General features: G+C 56.6%; 1 protein-coding gene across 1 annotated transcript in view; it reads right to left on the reverse strand.

Moving 5' to 3' along the window:
• Positions 1-17,377, reverse strand: part of SCARB1 (scavenger receptor class B member 1) — a 40,508-nt gene that overhangs the window by 14,135 nt on the left and 8,996 nt on the right. Inside the window, exons 2-7 of the mRNA XM_016203180.2 lie at positions 7,086-7,243; positions 5,806-5,947; positions 4,831-5,034; positions 3,582-3,677; positions 2,238-2,353; positions 675-841 (exon numbers count right to left, since the gene is read on the reverse strand). Of these exons, the coding sequence (XP_016058666.2) occupies positions 675-841; positions 2,238-2,353; positions 3,582-3,677; positions 4,831-5,034; positions 5,806-5,947; positions 7,086-7,243 (883 nt within the window). The remainder of the gene's footprint in view (positions 1-674; positions 842-2,237; positions 2,354-3,581; positions 3,678-4,830; positions 5,035-5,805; positions 5,948-7,085; positions 7,244-17,377) is intronic.

Raw genomic sequence — 17,377 nt, forward strand, 5'->3', positions numbered from 1 at the left:
GGAAGGGCTGGGGGTTAATCCGGAGGCAGAGCCCACCAGGCTTGCTGACCAACCAGAGGAGGGTGAGGAGAGGGGAATGGAGCTGATGTCCAAGCGTCCAAATCAAGCAACTGAGGCCAGAGAACACTGTGCCTGCCCGACGGTCACACCCAACCCCACAACTGCGGGTGGCCAAGTGAGATTTTCCAAAACAATCGAACCAGCCTCCTTTCCTCCTGAGATGGAGGGCAGGTCCCCCACCGCGGAGCCTCATTCTCACGCTGAACATCTCGGTGTGGGGGGCAGAATTAACATGGGGGGACGCAGCTCAGGGGAACTGGGAACATGGCCCAGGTTATCTGGGTGGACACAGCATGGTCCACAGGCTACTCGGGCGCTACGAGTCAGAGATGTGGCTGCAGGATGGGCTCACGGAGCCGTGATGTCAGACTCCCAAACCACAGGACTGTGTACAACTGTGGTTTTCACTCCAGGCCTCCGAGTTTGTGGCAAAGTATTATGACAGCAACTAATAAACATGGCTTTTCCCCCCCCAAATTATCTCTACCACCCTCGTTATCTCTGGCCTATTGGGCTTATGGAGAGTGCATAGGGCAGAATGAGGCACACGGCAGATAAGCCGTCACCAGTCTGGCTCCCGGGCCCTCGGGTCACCGGGGTTGGGTGACACGTACTGAACCTGCACGAGCTGACGTTCTGGATGCCGGACTGCAGGCAGGGGCAGAAGCCCTCGTTGGGCGGGTAGACGGACCCGTTGGCAAATAAGGTTTCGGGGGCCTTGAACCGGAAAGTAGGGATGCCTTCGAACACCCCCGCCTCCTTGTAGATGAGCTTCATGGACCTGTGGGGGACACACAAGGAGGAGGGTGACACCTGGAGCGTGGTGGCTGCCACCAGGTCCTGATCCACACTGAGCCACTTCCCTCGACCTGCTCTGCCACCCTCGGGTCCCAGCAGCCATCATGGAACTTTGAAACAAGAACAGAACAGACAGCCCTGGCCGGCACAGCTCAGTGGTTAGAGCGTCGGCCCGTGCATGGAAGGGTCACGGGTTCGATTCCCAGTCAAGGGCTGTACCTGGGTTGCAGGTTCGACTCCTGGCCCCAGTCAGGGCCTGTGCGGGAGGCAAGCAGTCAATGTTTCTTTCTCACATTGATGTTTCTCTATCTCCCTCCCTTCCACTCCCTCTAAAAATCAAAGGAAAAAATATCCTTGGGTGGGGGTTAACACAAAAAATATTAATTTCACTTATTATTTCTTGCTACTTTTTAAAAAAAAAAATTTTTTTTTTTTTTTAGAGAGAAGGGAAGGGAGAGGTATAGAAAGATAGAAACATCAATTGGCTGCCTCCTGCACACCCCTCACTGGGAATCGAGCCCAAAACCTCGGCAGGTGCCCTGATCAGAATTTGAACTGTGACCTCTGAGCCGCACTGGCTGGGCTCTTGCTACTTCTTTAAACGTGGCCAGTACTAAATTTAAAATTGTGAAATGGGACTTTCGTTATTACATTATTATTGGATAGCACGGGTCCAGCTGGTGGTATTACACTGATGCTAAATTTCGTCATTAAGACAGCAATGTGGTTACGAAAGAAAACATCCTTGTGTTTAGAAAATACCCGCTGATGTGTGTAGGCATCCAGCTTACTCTCAAATGGCCCAGGGAAAACCTACCCTGAGAGAGACAGGGCCGGTGAAATTGGGGGAAGGCGGTCCTGGGGGCTAGTAACACTTTTCTTGCAATTTTTCTCTAGGTTGGAATTTCTACTTGTAAAAAGTGGATACACGCAGAGCAAAATCCCTTCTCGCTCTGACACTCGCTGTGGGCACGCTGGGCTGGGTGCCCCTGCCAGGATATAGCTCCTGAGGATTAGGGACCTGGCCCAGCTCGTCACTGCCACATCCCCAGCATCTCCCACCATGGGCTCCGGAAAGGTGTGCTGGGGAGGCGGAGGAGTTCAAGTTCATACTGGAGAAGTCCCAGGCGAAGGAGAACAGACAGGACCCACTGCCTGTGCTCGCCCTCCGCCGGGGCCGCTGGAATTGCTCAGCCCTGAGCCCACCTCTGTGGCTGCAACTCCAAAGACGGGCCAAGACAGAAGCACCCAAAGGTCTCAACACCCAGGAGGCCCAGGAGGCCCGGAGGTTGGGAGGCCAGGAGGCCCGGAGGCCGGGAGGCCAGGAGGCCCAGGAGGCCCGGAGGCCGGGAGGCCAGGAGGTCCAGGAGGCCACTCACCGGCAGGCATCGGGGCTGTAGAATTCCAGCGAGGATTCGGGAGTCATGAACGGCGCCCACATCTGCCCGGACGTCCCGTTGATCATGTTGCACTGGTCTGAGTGCCAGAAGTTGACCTGCAGGGAAGCATTCAGACACAGCACAGAGGGAGTAAGTGGAAGCGGGAAGATGAAACCCAATACGGTACACAGACAGGAAGCGCACTCCCGGGCTGGGAGCCGTGGTTTCCTCTGCGGTTCGGTGGCCGGAGCCCAGTGTGTGAGGGGAGATAAAACACTTCGTGCCTGTCTCTAGTGTTCCTTTTTTAAAATGTGTCTTCCTCTGTTTCTAATGTAATTTTATTTTATTTTACCCAATATTATCTTTTGATGCTATGGATGGTGATATCATCAGTGCAATGTTTCTGAAATGTCTTTGTCAATTAGGATCCCAGGGGAAAGAATAAATCTGACCATTTGCACCCTGGCTGGTGCTGCTCAGTGGTAAGAACAGCCTGCAGACGAAGGGTCCCGGGTTCGATTCCCAGTCAAGGGCATGTACCTCGGTTGCAGGCTTGATCCCCAGCCCAGGTCAGGGTGAATGCAGGAGGCAACCAATCTCTCTCTCTCTCTCTGCCCCCCCTTCCACTGTCTCTGAAAAGCAATGGAGAAAATATCCTCAGGTGAAGACTAAGAAAAAATTATATATATATATATAACCGTTTCGACAGCATGGATGGACCTAGAGGGTACTGTGCTAAATGAAACAAATTAGTCAGAGAAAGACAAACACCATGATTTCACTTATACGTGGAATCTAGAGAACAAAACAGACACAGATTCATAGGCACAGAGAACAGACTGACGGCTGCCAGATGGGAGGGAGGGAGAGTTTGGGGGCTGGGTGAGAAAGGGGAAGGGACTGAGGAGTACAGATTGGTAGTTACACAACAGTGGGCGTGTGAAGTGCAGCACAGGGGATACAGTCGGTAACAGCGTAGTAACTATGTATTTTGCCTGGTGGGTACTGGAAATATTGGAGCGGACACTTTGTAAAGTATATGATTATCTAACCACTATGCTATACACCTGAAACCAACATAAAATAATATCAAACGTCAACTGTAATTGAAAAAAATAAAAGAACCACGGGACAACCGCTCAGTTCCTAGTATACACTGGGTGCTAAATATGTCTGATTTCTCCGCCACACCCATCCAGAACCACGAGCTCTGAGCCTTAACCACAGGTGACACCCCAGCTCCGAATGTCCCCCTCGCAGATGTGACTGCCCCCGAGTGTTAAGAGGAGGAAGGGGTGCGGGGAGGTGGCCCAGGCGGCCCACACCATTCCCTCTGGCTCTCACCTTGCTGAGCCCGTTCCACTTGTCCACAAGGTGGATCCGGCTGAAGTTTTTGATCCCGGTGAATACGGTGAAGAGACCGGAATTAGAATTGTTGAGCTGCGGACACAGCAGAGAACAGAATCTTTAAGCCTCAGGATGGAAGGGAAAGGGACCCCGGGGCCAGCCCTCGAGCCTGCAGGCTTTGTTACAGGCTGTTCCCACATCCCCACGCCTGGGGATCGAGAGAAGGAGGACTTGAGGACTCTCTAGGAGGGACGCCCTCCTGATGACAGTGTCCCTCTGGGAAGTGTCCATTCCCCTTCCCGGCTCAAGGAGAGTCTGGTTCTCCTGTCAGGTGAGTAATAGGGTCTCCCCACCCCCCAAACACACACTTAAAACAAAGCAACGCCATGTCACCCCTTCAATCAGTAAAGAGAACCAGAGGTGGCATGTCATTCCTGGGGGCAGCTTTACGCCCGGCACGTGCACATTTCACCCACATTTCACCATGGAAGTGTCACATGGCAGCCTCCCTTGGCTAGGTCCCTGAGTGACCACACAGAGCAGAGGCCCCCTGGGGCACCCATGCCCAATACAAGCAAGAAACAAACCTTCACTCTTGAGCCACTGAGATTCTGGGGCTCTCATTACGCAGCATAACTTGCCTGTCCTGACAGATACACTTTCTATACACCGAGCCCCAGGCCTCGGCACAATGAACCAGGGACAAAATCACGATTTCTCCCTCCCACTCCCCCCAACAAGATATCAGCAGAGTCCAAAGAGGAGGCTGAAGCTGGAGCAACCCTGGGGGCTCATTAAAAACTGTTGTTCTGGGAGCCAAGGTCAGGGTCAGAGGTCAGGAATCGGATTCTACAACAGGTCATGGCTCAGTAGATCTATCACTGACCCCACCAGGTTCAGGGGTCAAGAATAAGAAAAATTGGGCAGCTCGGATCCATGCGACGGTTGGCACATACGACCTGCCTGATGGGCACCTGTTCCCACGTCTTCCGGCAACAGATGTCGATTGTCTAAGTTCAGCCCCGATCACATCATTTGAGCCTGAATCAAACCGTACCTGAATCCACCATCAGAGTTCTCAGGTACATGAGACAAAAATCCTCTATTTTACTGAAGCCACGATGAGCTAGGCTTTCTGCCATGTACAACCCCCAGCCCCCAGGGCTCCCCAGCCAGCTCCCACAGCAAGCCGGGAACTGGTTTCCAGGATGAGTCACGGAGGACAAGACATAGGCCCTGAACTTACCTCAGCAAACAGCCCGAACTTGCCCTTGATGGGGAACGTGCCCGGGAAGTACTTGTTGATGATGCTTATGAGGGGGTCGTCGTAGCCCCACATGATCTCACCCACGGTGCGGTTCATGAAGGCGCGCTGGCGGAAGGTCATGAATGCCAAGGTCATGAGCAATTTCAGGCCCATGGGCTTCTGCTCCACCATCACAGCACTACTCTGCAGAGCAAGGGGACAGCCTGGGTCAGGGGCTAGGCACAGCTGCTCCATCCCCCTGGACTCGAAGCCAGGCCTCAAGGCAAAGAGCCCACCCAGGGAAATGTCTGGGCAGAGGGAGGGACCCTGCAGTGGACGTGAGGGGGTCCCTGACCCTCTGGGAACAGGGCCAGGTATGCTCTTGGATTCATGCTAAGTCCGCCCCCAGCCCGAGACAGCTCAGGCCTGGCCAATCAGAAACCGGCCACCTTCCAGCAGTGATTGGTGTGGCCCGTCAGAGCCCACGGGATCTGCTGAGGCTGTGGGGTAGAGAGGGACGGTCCCCCTGCTGGCCTTGAACCTGGGATGTGCAAGGCTGTAGCCACCCAAACGGGCCTATCTCCCAGAGCATAAAACCAACACATCTAATGCAGAGGGTTAGCAGGGGGCCCTTAACACGACGGCCCGAGGCTGCCCTAGCGAGGTTGGCCTTGGCTGGCATCCGGGAACTTGGATTTCAGGGGGGGGGCTCCCTGATAAGGGGGGCTTCCTGCGACTGGACTGTTTGCACAAACCATGTGGTTTCTGCTGACACCTGCCATCGTCCGGGGGTCTGGGATCTGGGTACCTGCCAGGCAGAGGGTGCCTAGGTGACCAGCCCGGATAAATACCCTGGGAGCTGAGTCTATAACGGGCTGGGCAGGGGGCAGGGACGAGGGAGGGGTGTGGGAAGGGCGAGCTGGGAAGAGGGTGGGGCAGGTGGGGCGGGGTGAGGGGGCCCTCGGGCAGCCTCACCAGGACCAGGATGTTGGGCATGACAATGTAGTCGCTCTCGGAGCCGCTGGACTTGTCTGGCTGGAACTCGAACCTGCGGAACTCGAGGAAGGACACCGTGTCATTGCTGTTGAAGGTGATGTTGTTCTTGTGCCGGTACTCCCTGCGGAGAGAAGGCTGGTGGTCAGCGGGCCTGCCGGGAAGTGGGGCGACTCCAGGCTTCCTGGGGGGCCCTTGATGTCTGCGCACGTCTCCAACCTGCCAGCGCCACAGCCGAGCCTGGCCACCCCCAGGTCCCTCCTCCCGCCGTCTGCCCACCGCAGGACACGGCGACAAAGCTTCCGTAAGGCTCATCGGTTACCCCAGAGCGCACCCCAAAGCCCAACGCATTCCCTCCGCCTGGCCAACCTGCCTCCATCAGGGCTCTGCTCACACGTCGCCTTCTCAGAGAGCCCACCCCGGTCATCTCAGACCTAAAGTACAGACCCCTCTCCACCCCCAGGTGCCCCTTCCCCCTGACACTAAGGTAGGATTTTACTTTTCTTCATCCCACCTCCCCCACTCGACTGCAGGCGCCCAGGGCCTTATGATGCATCTCTGGGTCCCCTGTGCCAAGGACAGTCACAGACACTCACTAGGTGCTCAACAGACGTTTGTTGAATGAGTGTCTGTCTTAGTCCCTGCTGTTACCCTCATGCCTGGGACTGTGGTTGGCACGTAGTAGGTGTTCAATAAATGTGCTGGATGACTGAACGGCTAGGGGAGAGCTGTGAGACCCTCCAAGGGCCCAGGTTTGGGGAGCAGGTCCCTGCTTGCAGTGTGTGTGTGTGTGTGTGTGTGTGTGTGTGTGTGTGCTCTCCCTCGCCCACGTCGCAGCTGCCTCGCTGCTCCACACAGGACTTCTCAGCGCCCTCACTTCCCCCTCTGCGCTTGGCCTGCGAATAATCTCTGGGGCCCAGCCCTGGCCGGTGTGGCTCAGTGGTTAGAGCGTCAGCCCACACACGGAAGGGTCACGGGTTCGATTCCCAGTCGAGGGCATGTACCTGGGTGGCAGGCACGATTCTCGGCCCTGGTCGGGATGCGTGCGGGAGGCCACCCATCGACGTGTCTCTCTCACATCCATGTTTCTCTCTCCCCTCCCCCCTCCCTCCTTCCCTCCCTTCCTCCCTCTCTTTCTAAAAATCAATGGAGAAAATATCCTCAAGTGAAGATTAACAACAATCTCTGGGACTCAGGACAGCAGCCCCCACACCTGGTCTGCTCTGAGCGCCCCGCCCAGCCAGGGCCGCCCGTGTCCTTACCTGTACACGTAGGGCCCGCGCTCCCGCACCCGCGGCTTCCTGCCCTGGAGGATTTCGTTGGGGTTGACGACGTCGAAGAAGTAGACAGACAGGTAGAAGGGGACGGGGATCTCCTTCCACATGCTGAAGGACAGGCTGGTGGGGTCAATGCGCACATTCTGGGGACAAGACAACACGCGGGTGAGGGGGCGACCCGGGCCCTACGCCCGCCAGCCCGCCTCGCAGCTCCGGACGGCTGCCGGGGCCGGCCTGCTCCCCGGGCCCGCAGCGGGCCGGGGAAGGGCGTTCACGTGATGCAGGTTAACAGGGAAGCTAATCGTGCTGGTGTTGCCTGCGTTTTGGTAACAACGGCCTGATCGGACCTCGGCCCGCAGGCTGCTGGCAGGGAGGGGTGTTACCCAGGGTGGAAATCCTCCCATTTCCTCTTTTTTAGTTCTCACCGGGGATATTTTTCCCATTGCTTTTCCGAGTGGAAGGGAGAGGGAGAGAGAGAGAAACACTGATGCGAGAGGGACACATCAATGGGATGCCTCCTGCACTCACGCGACCAGGCGATGGAGCCTGCAACCCAGGTACGTGCCCTTGGCCAGAATCAAACCCGGGACCCTTCAGTCTGTGGGCTGACGCTCTAACCACTGAGCTTAACCGACGGGGGCTGGAATCCTCACATTTTAGCCTGAAACGGGCCCACCGGGGGGAGCGACAGAGGGAGGCGGTCCCATCACGCCTTCTCCACGGCGCCCCCACCCGCGTGGCTGGTGACGAGGGCTCCCGCCTGTCCTGGCTTCCCTTGGCGCACTCCGCAGGCAGGAAAGGTGGCAATCCCAGCTGCCTCCTTTCTGCGTGTGCGTTTGTGTGCTAAGGGCACACAGGTAAGATCTACCCTCTTAGCAAACATTTACCGCAGAGCTTCCCCAGGGGCTCTGGGGCGCACCGTGAATCTCTAGGACGCATTCCTCTTGCTGAGCTAAAATGCTAATACTCACAACAGTCACAAACCAAGGGGCAGAGGAAACCCCTGGGGGGCTTCGCAGGCCTACGCTTGTCTCCAGACTCACCAAGCTGTGTACACTGAAGACCTACAGCTTTTCTTTATGGCAATCGCACCTCAATCAAGCGGTTTAAAAACAAACAAACAAACCAAAAACCAAAACGGTTTCCGGTGCCTGACTCTCTTCCCGGCCACGTTTTCTGGCAAAGGCAGCTGGGTCCGGAGAAGCCTCTGGAATCCCAGAATCCTACTGTGTTTTCCTCACCCTGCTTTGGGGACAAATCGGCCAAACCAGTAAGTCACCAGATAAAGCCACGTGTCTCTCTCTCTCTCCAACAGAAGGGAATTCGGGGCTCCGGGCTTTCACCGCCCACAGGGAGTGTCTGAGGACCCGATGCTGGGCTGCAGGAGGCGGACAAGTCACTGATCTTCTGGGCACCTCAGTTTTCTCATCCATAAAACGGGAGTGACGATAACATCCGCCTCACGGGGCTGGTGTGAGGTTTAAATGAGCTCTCAGAGGTCAAGTGCAGGACCCGGGACATCTGGTCACCCACGAGGTCACCAGGCAAAAAGCGAACGACCCCTCCTCCCCGGCTGCTGCCCCCAGCCCACCTCGGGTGGGGACCGGGCTTGGCAATGCTCTTGACGTGCAGGGTGGCTTTCTTTCGATCACACAAGAACAGAGGCATCGGGACCAGGCAGCTGAGGAGATCAAGGTGCCCTGGCCGGGATCACAGCCTTTGCCTAAATACCTGATTCTATCCCTGGCCCCGGCCCCAAGGTCAAAGATCACGGCCCAGAACACAGAGACTGGGAGAGAGGGCCAAGGCGGCCCCTTGTTGGACGCCAACTCCTCTTATCCGACCCATCGCTGGACAGGCAGGAGGACTGCTTGTGAACTGGGCACTGAAGACACAAGCTGGGCTTTGTCAGGAAAAGAAGATGGGGGGCCGGGGCGGTGGTTCCTGGCCCTGGACTCAGCCTGTGCAAAGGCCAGGAAGGAAGCCATCAGCAGCACGACTTACCTAGATGTCTGCCAGCAACAAACACGCCTTAAGAACATTGTCTTAAATAGCCCGAATGGCCACAACAAGTAAACTGCCGTGTAGCCAGACAATGGAACGGCACTCGGGCATGACAAGCGGCCAAGTACTGGAAAATGCCACGGCCTTCTGCCTAGGTATCTGATTGCTTCCCGCCCCCGCCCCAAGGCCAGAGGTCACGGCCCAGAACACGGAGACTGGGAGAGAGGGTCAGTGTGACCCTCTTATCCAACCCGCCCATCCCTGGGCAGTCAGGAGGGCTGCCCAGTTTAAAAAAAGAGTTTTTAAAAAGACGGAGACAGCCCTAGAGGGTTTGGCTCAAATGGACTGAAGGGTCCACACACAGCCTGTGTCCCCACGGGGCCCTGAGCACAGGTTGAAGTTAATCATTAACCCAACCTGGCCACTGAATTACAAAACCGAATTCACCCTCACCCCCTGCCCGATAACAGAAAACAGGCTCCCGAGGAAACACCTCTGACCAGAAGGGCCAAGAGCCGGCTCACCCGTACGAGGCCCTGGTCCTGGGACAGGAACCAGGACCTCACCCTGCCCACCCCAGGCTGGCCAGCAACTCACTCACCACCACCCCCTGAATCCAAGGGCCCCAGAGGCACCTCCAGCCCCGGGGGGTCCATGAACTCTGGGAGCACTGCAGCCAGGGCTGATTCAACCTGGGACTGGACCACACCCTTGGCTAATGTTCCGACTTCTTTTAGATTTTGAAAGCCGCCGAGAAGAAAGAAAAGTTTTTGGAAGGAAACTCAAGCACACTGAACAGTCAATGGGGTGGGTTGCTGAAACTAAGGAGCTGAGTCATCCCGGACTCCCCCATTTCCCTCCCACCCAACACCCTGCCGTCAGCAAGTCGTGGCTGCTGTCTCCCAGACACACCTGAAATCCACCCACTTCTCCCCAGCACCACGGGCCCCGGGCACCGCTTGCTTGGACCAATGCAGTACCTGGCCTACTCCCTCCACGGAATCAACTTACCCTTTTAAAAGATACATTGGTCAGGTCACTCCCCTGCTCAAACGCCTCCCATGGCTCCCTATATATCTCAGAATAAAATCCAAATCCGTAACAATGACTTATGAGGTCTTATGCTGTGTGGCAAAGGGACCCCGATCTCTGGCCAGGATGCGGGGTCCACCCCACCCCTTTCTGGGAACCCTCCTACATCTGCAGCCTGAGCTGCTTCAATAAGACACTGGTCAGGCCCTAGCTGGTTGGGCTCAGTGGTTAGAGCATCCACTTCGGACTGAAGGGGTCCCGGGTTCGATTCTGGCCAAGGGCATGTACCTCGGTTGCCGGTTCAATCCGTGGCCCCGACTGGGGTGCCTGCAGGAGGCAACCAATTGAGGACACGCTCTCAGAAAAGCAACAAAAAAAATATTCTTGGGTAAGGATTAAAAAATAATAATTTTTAAAAAAAGACACCGGGCAGGATACACTCCGGGGGGCCCTTTGTTCTCACACTGAGACCCCTGCAGAGCAAGCCCCTTCCGGCTGCAGGCACACCAAGGCCTCCTCCGGACTTCGGAGACCAAAGGGCAGCAGGGCGTGGGACACAAGCGGGCACACCCCACAGAGCTCAGCCAGAGCGCGAGGGGGGCGCTGCGGGGCCCTGGAGGGTGGCCTCCGCCCTCCGCAACTGGGAGCTCTCCCCAAAGCAGGCCTCAGAGAGCCCGCAGCGTCCCTGGGACAGATGGGGGAGAGCGAAGGCCAGAGGTCACAGGGGTTCAGGAGCCCTAGGGGTCCCAGGAAGCTTCCTAGCTGGGCAGGGACCAACTAACCACTGAGACACACTTCCTCAGCCCCCCAACCGAAAGGAAACCACGCGCAAGGGGCAGGGGCCTCTGGGGGTGCAGGCTCCAGGGAATACCCGAACCATTAAGCAGGTTGATCATTTCAAAATCTCATCACCAGCCCGGCCAGCGTGGTTCAGTGGGATGGGCATCGTCCCGGGCACTAGGAGGTCGCTGGTTCGATTCCCGGTCAGGGCACAGGCCCGGGTTGCAGGCCCGATCCCCAGTCGGGGGCGTGCAGGAGGCAGCCGATCAATGACTCTCATCATTGATGTTTCTCTCTCTCTCCCGCTCCCTTCCTCTCTCTGAAATCAATAAAAACATATTTTAAAAAAATCAAATTCCAGGGATGGGGTCCAGCCATCTATGTTCTAACAAGGCCCCCGGGGAATCTGCTGCTCCAGACACTTAGAGCCACCGTGTCCAAGACAAGGATGGTGCACCGATGTCACTCGGGAAAGGGGAGATGGATTGGAAGGCACGTGACCCAACGTCTGTGAAAGCAGGTGAGGGGCACCCGGGAAGCATTCGTTATATGGTTCTCTCGATTTTCATTCCTGCTTAAAATTTTTCATAACAAGTTTTTAAAATCACTTAAGATTTCTTAAACAACACCCCCCACACACACACCCAAAAAACCCCACAAACACAGCTGAGTCTTCTATCTTCCTGAAGCCAACCCCACAAACTCTTAGCCCAAGGTCAGATGCGGCCAGCGGGAATTTCCAAATATTTGAATTTGTCAGCAATATCTTAAAAACAGCGGATAAATCTGGGGTTTCCAGCTGGAAGATGAGCCAGCACTGGGCCCCCATCCCCACAGGGCTGTGTGAGCAGCAGCTGCCCAGTAGGCGGGGTTGGCTCGGCAGCTTGCCGCAAGCCCCGCCGCTCCCTGTCGCCTCACACCAGGCTGCCTCACGCCTTTGTGCCGCATGGCGCTTACACGTGTCTGAGGTTGCAGTGCCTGCCCTACAGTAACGCAGGATGAATACACAGCGCCCACCCTTCCTCCCTCCCTCCCTCCCTTCCTTCCTTCCTTCATTCATTCATTCCAACCCTGCATGAGCAGATTAGATGCTCAGAACTGGTGCTTAGTGCTGGGAGGGCAAAGTTAATCCAACAGGAGCTGAGCAGCTAGTGGGGGAGAGGACAAGTTACTCACTAGTGACCCAGACACACAGGAGGAAGGGCTTAGGGGCATCGGCGTCTCCATTGACGTGGGTGCTCGAGCACCGGGAGGCTCACCTGCCACTGGCTGGAGTGTGGGTGGCGACCAGCGCTTTGGGGTATTGTTACGCAACCTGGACGTGTCCCACATCCCAGCCATTCCATCCCTAGTTGTGACCTCAGGGAAATGAAAACACGAGTCCACACGGGGTGTATACACGCGTCCCCAGCGGCTTTATTCTGCTTAGCGCCAAACTGGGATCAACCCCACGGAGCCCGCACACACGGAGCTGTGGGAGGGCGTGGCTCCCGGGGCGTGGGCGACTCACAGCAAAGCCACGGTTGAGCAAGAGAAGCCAGAGCGCCCTGGCCGGCGTGGCTCAGTGGGTAGAGTGTCAGCCAGCACACGGAAGGGGCGCAGGTTCAATTCCCTATCGAGGGCATGTACCTGGGTTGCAGGTTCGATCCCCAGCCCTGGTCAGGGTGTGTGCAGGAGGCAACCAATCATGTGTCTCTCTCACATCTCTCCCCCCCCCCCCGTCCTCCTCCCTCCCTTCCACTTTCTCTCTAAAAAAAAAAAAAAGAAGCATTGGGGAAAAATATCCTCTAGTGAGGATTAACAAAAATAAAACGAGAAGTCAGACCACACGGGTGGCTGCTGTGGGATAAAACCAAGTGAAACGAAGCTTGGCCGTATGGTGTGGTCACCCCGGGGTGGTCAGCGAGCGGCCACGGCCACGCCCGGTCACGGACGCACCGAGCAGCTGAGACGGAACCTGCCTGGCCCGAAAGCCGAAAACACGTGCTGTTTGTGCCATCAGGGATGGAGCGTGCCGAGCCCTGTCCCCGCCCGGGCCCGGCTGCCACAGGGGGACGTGGGCATCGCCCCCTCCTCCCCGGGGGCAGTGTGGAGAGAATTAAAAGGCTCGGGCCCACCCTGCTCTGAAGATGCCGCCGGGCGCCGAGGCACCACAAGGACCGCGGTCCAACGCGCCGTCCTGTCGCCCTGGCCCCGGTCCCGGAGCACACGGCCAAGCCTGCCACGGTCGCGGAAGACGGGACAACCGCTGTCCACACCTGTGGGAGTCAGAAGCTCGGGGCTGCCTCCTTCAGAGGCTCAATGCAGCGATTTCCAAACTTTCCCACCTCAAGGCACATAAACTAATTACTAAAATTCTGAAGCACACCAAAAATATATTTTTTGCCAATCTGACCAAAAAAAAAAGGTATAATTTTCATTCGCTCACACCGGAAGGCTATTTTTGTGTTGGCTGCTGTCGTTTTGTTTACTTGACAATCTGAGGGGAAAGAGGTCAGCGCCCCTGGCTAAAACAGTCAGGTAGTGCATGTTTTAAAAATTTTTGCAGCTCACCGGTTGAAGATTTCCAGGTTAATCTTTTGCAAGAGGCTCAGTGTGTTGTAATTTCCCCACGGCCACGGGTCTGGGCCACAGGGTCTACCATGCACACAGCCAATCCCTCCCACTGGCAGGGCCAGTGGGAAAATATCCTCGGGTGGCAGGAAAAATATTTTGACTGCCACCTGGGGTCAGTCCTCCATCACAATTTTTTAAAATTGGGGTAGGATACTCGTAACATAAGTTGACCGTGTTTAAGTGCACAGTTCAGTGGCGTTAGTGACACAGTGCGACCATCACCACCAAGTCTAGGACGTTAACCTTCCCAAACTGCAACTTTGTAATCATTAAGCAATGCCCCCCCCACACCCAGTGCTTGTCCTTCTGAGCCTGTCTGATGTCACCCCGCCAAATGTCCTCCAGGTTCATCCACGTTGTAACATGTCAGAATTTCCTCCCTTTTCAAGGCTGAATAATATTCCCTTGTGTGGAAGGACCACATTTAGTGTAACCGTCAGTGGACACCTGGGCGGCTTCCACCCCTTGGCTACTGTGAATGATGCTGCTACGAACACGGGTGGGTGTGCAGATACCTCCTCCAGCGCCCCGGCTTCCAGTTCCTTGGGGTGCGTGCCTAGAAGTGGGGTTCACATCCCCACCCACAGGGCACATCCTCGCCAGCCAACACTTGCTTTTTTTTTTAAATTTGACAGCAGTGCCCTGACGGGTGTGAGGTGCTCTCTCACCGGCTTTGATTGGCAGTTTTATGGCTACTGTGCTGAGCATCTTTTCAGGAGCTTGCGGATCAGCTGCCTGTCTTCTTGGGAGAATCTCTATTGAGTCTTTGGCCAATTTTTAAATCGGGTGGTTGTGCGATTTTTTTTTTTGGTGGTTGACTTGTCCTACCGAGGATTTAAGACCAGATTAAAGACCCACACCCTCCGTCTGCTTTCACTGCCCACCCCAAGTCTTTCCATCTTGGGAAACAGCTCCCGCTGTCCACGAAATCCCTCCAACAGAAGTCCAGGACCGTCCTATTTCTCTCCTTCCTTCACAGCCCACGCCGGGCCCATCAGCACCCCTGCTGACTCTCCCTGCGAAAGAAATCTCACGTCTGTTCCCTCCTTTCAATTCCACTGCCTGCACCCTGGACCCCAACCCCCACGGCCTCCCAGGCCCCCCTCGGCCTTCCTCACGGCTCTGGCGGTAACGGGGATGGGCAGCTCTGTCCCTCGCCGTGTCCTGCGTAAAAGGCGGGGCGGGGGGCGCACAGGGAGGCCCTCCCACCCTCCCGCCTGCCCGAGTGCAGGTGACTTATGTCCCAGATCCACCAAGATGCCAGCCCAAGGTGGAGACAGGCACAGGGAACATGGGCCGTATGTCCTGGGAGGGGGTATCCTGTGGACGCAAACACCTTTTCAAGAGGAAACTATTAACCGCGTTCCCTCTGGGACTAGGACCCGCTGTGGGCCAGGGAGCAGTGACTTCATGTTGTGCCTTTTTTTTTCTGAGGTTGTACCCTTCTGCACAGTTTCTATTTTTTCCATCACACCCCTATTTTATTCTCCCTCTTATTTCTGATACCAGCAGGGGCTTTCTGGGCATATCCAGTCCACCTGTCACAAGTGACCTGACCATCCGAGGCCACGCTGACCTTTAGTTTGTGAGAGCTGGGAAAACCAGCTCCGTCTGCAGAAGGGGAAACTGGCTTTCAGGAGAAAAGCAACCTCCCCGGGAGCCCAAGAACCAGGGTGCGGGGTGTGAGGGTCCGGCACTCACATTGCTTGCGGGGGCTGAACGGTGTCCCCCAGAACTCATGTCCATCTGGGACCTCAGCGTGTGACCTTATTTGGATGTGACTAGTTAAGGATTTCAGATGAGGTCACCCTGGATTTACAGGGGGCCCTGGATCCGATAACAGATGTCCTCATAAGAGGACACGGAGACACACGGGGGACGGCCACGGGAGGACCGGGCCTAGTAAATTAGTACACACGCACATAGTTCCACACCACGGTGGCCACACCGGCCACGCTCTCACCCCATCCCACAGCCCTGACCTCCTGTCCTCTATCCGCTCCCTGCGTCTGGCCTCGGTCATGGGGGCCTGATTTCTGACACGAGGCCTGGGGTCTCACCCTGGTTTGCTGTGACCTCCCCCCCAACAAGATCCTCAGACTCTCTGAGCTTTGGACACTCCACCCCCAGCACCGAGTTACAGAAGGGAAAAGACTCCAATTTACAAACTCAGAAATGCAACTCAGAGCAAGACACCAGGCCTGCGCCCATCGCACCCCGGGACATTCAGAAGGCCCGATGGGATCAGGGCCGGAGCGGACGCCACAGGGACTGCCCGCAGTCCCCAGCGAGGAACCGTCCGCTGGAGGGCTCCAGGACGCCTGCTGCTTGTGGAGGCAGGAGCACGGTACCTGGAGGGCTGTGAGCTCAGAAACCCAGGCGGCAGCAAGAGGCGACGAGCCAGATACACGCACAGCGACGTGGGGAGGTTCCAAAGGCCTCAGCCAGAGGGAGCAGGCACGAGCAGAGGTGGCCCACTGGCAGCCACACCCAGCTCACAGCACTGGCCACCTACTAGCCTGGGCACGATCCTCACCTCGGCCCTACGGGACTGTTCGGTTCACCTCATTTTATAGGACCTGGAACAGAGCCCAGAGACTGGAGGAGCTTGCCCGAGGTCACACAGTGGGCAGGAGGCAGAGCTGAGATTTGACCCTATGCCCGCCTGGCTCCAGTGTGCAGGCTCCCAGCAGCGCATGCCACCCAGGAGAGGGATGGGTGCCAGGGTGAGCAGGGGAGAAGCATGAGTGGGATTCAGGCAACAGGGGGAGGTAAAAGGACACAGTGGAAGCCTGGCCAGCGCGGCTCAGTGGTTAGAGTGCCGGCCTGCGCCCCAAAGGGTAGCGGGTTTGATTTCCCGTCAAGGATGGGTACTTGGGTTACAGGTTCGATCCCCAGCCACGATCGGGGGGTGTGCGGCAGGCAAGGAATTGATGTGTCTCTCTCACATCAATGCTTCTCTCTCTCCCTCTCTCCCCTCCTCCCTCCCTTCCACTGTCTCTAAAAATCAATGGATGAAAATATCCTGGGGTGAGAATTAACAAAACAAAACAACAACAAAGAAGGTGCAAACAGTGCCCGTCCCCCAGGTGACGGACAAACAGAATGGGGTCCACCCCTACAGGGGATATCACGCAGCCATGTAAAGGAACAAAGCACCAACACCTGCTGCGACGCGGATGAACCTGAAAACACGATGCTGAGTGAGAGAAGCCAGACACGAAGGGCCACGCAGTGTGATTCCACGTGTACGAAGCAGCGGATCCACAGAAACAGAAGGTAACGGGTGGCTGGGGGGGGCAGTGACCGCTAAGGGGAGGGGGCTTCACTTTGGAGCGACAGGTAGATGGAGGTGCTGCTGGTCAGTACCTCTCATCAGGTGGAAGGTGCTCATGTCGGCACCCAGGGCACCTCCCAGCTCCCAAAGGGATGCTCCCAGGGGCCTGGCAGCCCAGGTGGGCCCCTCCCCGCCACACCTCTGCGCCGTCCCAGGTAAAGAAGGGTGTGCCCCGGGGTGTGGGGCAAGGGCCAGCAGGCTGGCAGCCATCCGATCAGGACTGTTGCTGACAGGTGTGCTGGGTCACATTGCAGAATATACCTGCTGGCTACAGTTCCAGAGCACCTCCTCCCCATCACTACCTGGGCAGGTTTTGATTAAGAGTGTGGAGTCTCAGGCTCATCCGTGCCGGCCCCCGTTCCCCTCAGCACACACCAGGAGCCTCCCACCCTGGGAGGACAAAGCCTGAATTTTGGCAAGACCCAGCCCTGACACCTCTCCCAGTTTAAAAAAAAACCAAAAAACACCTCTTCCCAATCCCGCCACCAGGACGTGGGCGGCAGGGGTG

This window comes from Miniopterus natalensis, chromosome 20 (genome assembly GCF_054644295.1).
Source record: "Miniopterus natalensis isolate mMinNat1 chromosome 20, mMinNat1.hap1, whole genome shotgun sequence".
NCBI classification, from domain to species: domain Eukaryota; kingdom Metazoa; phylum Chordata; class Mammalia; order Chiroptera; family Miniopteridae; genus Miniopterus; species Miniopterus natalensis.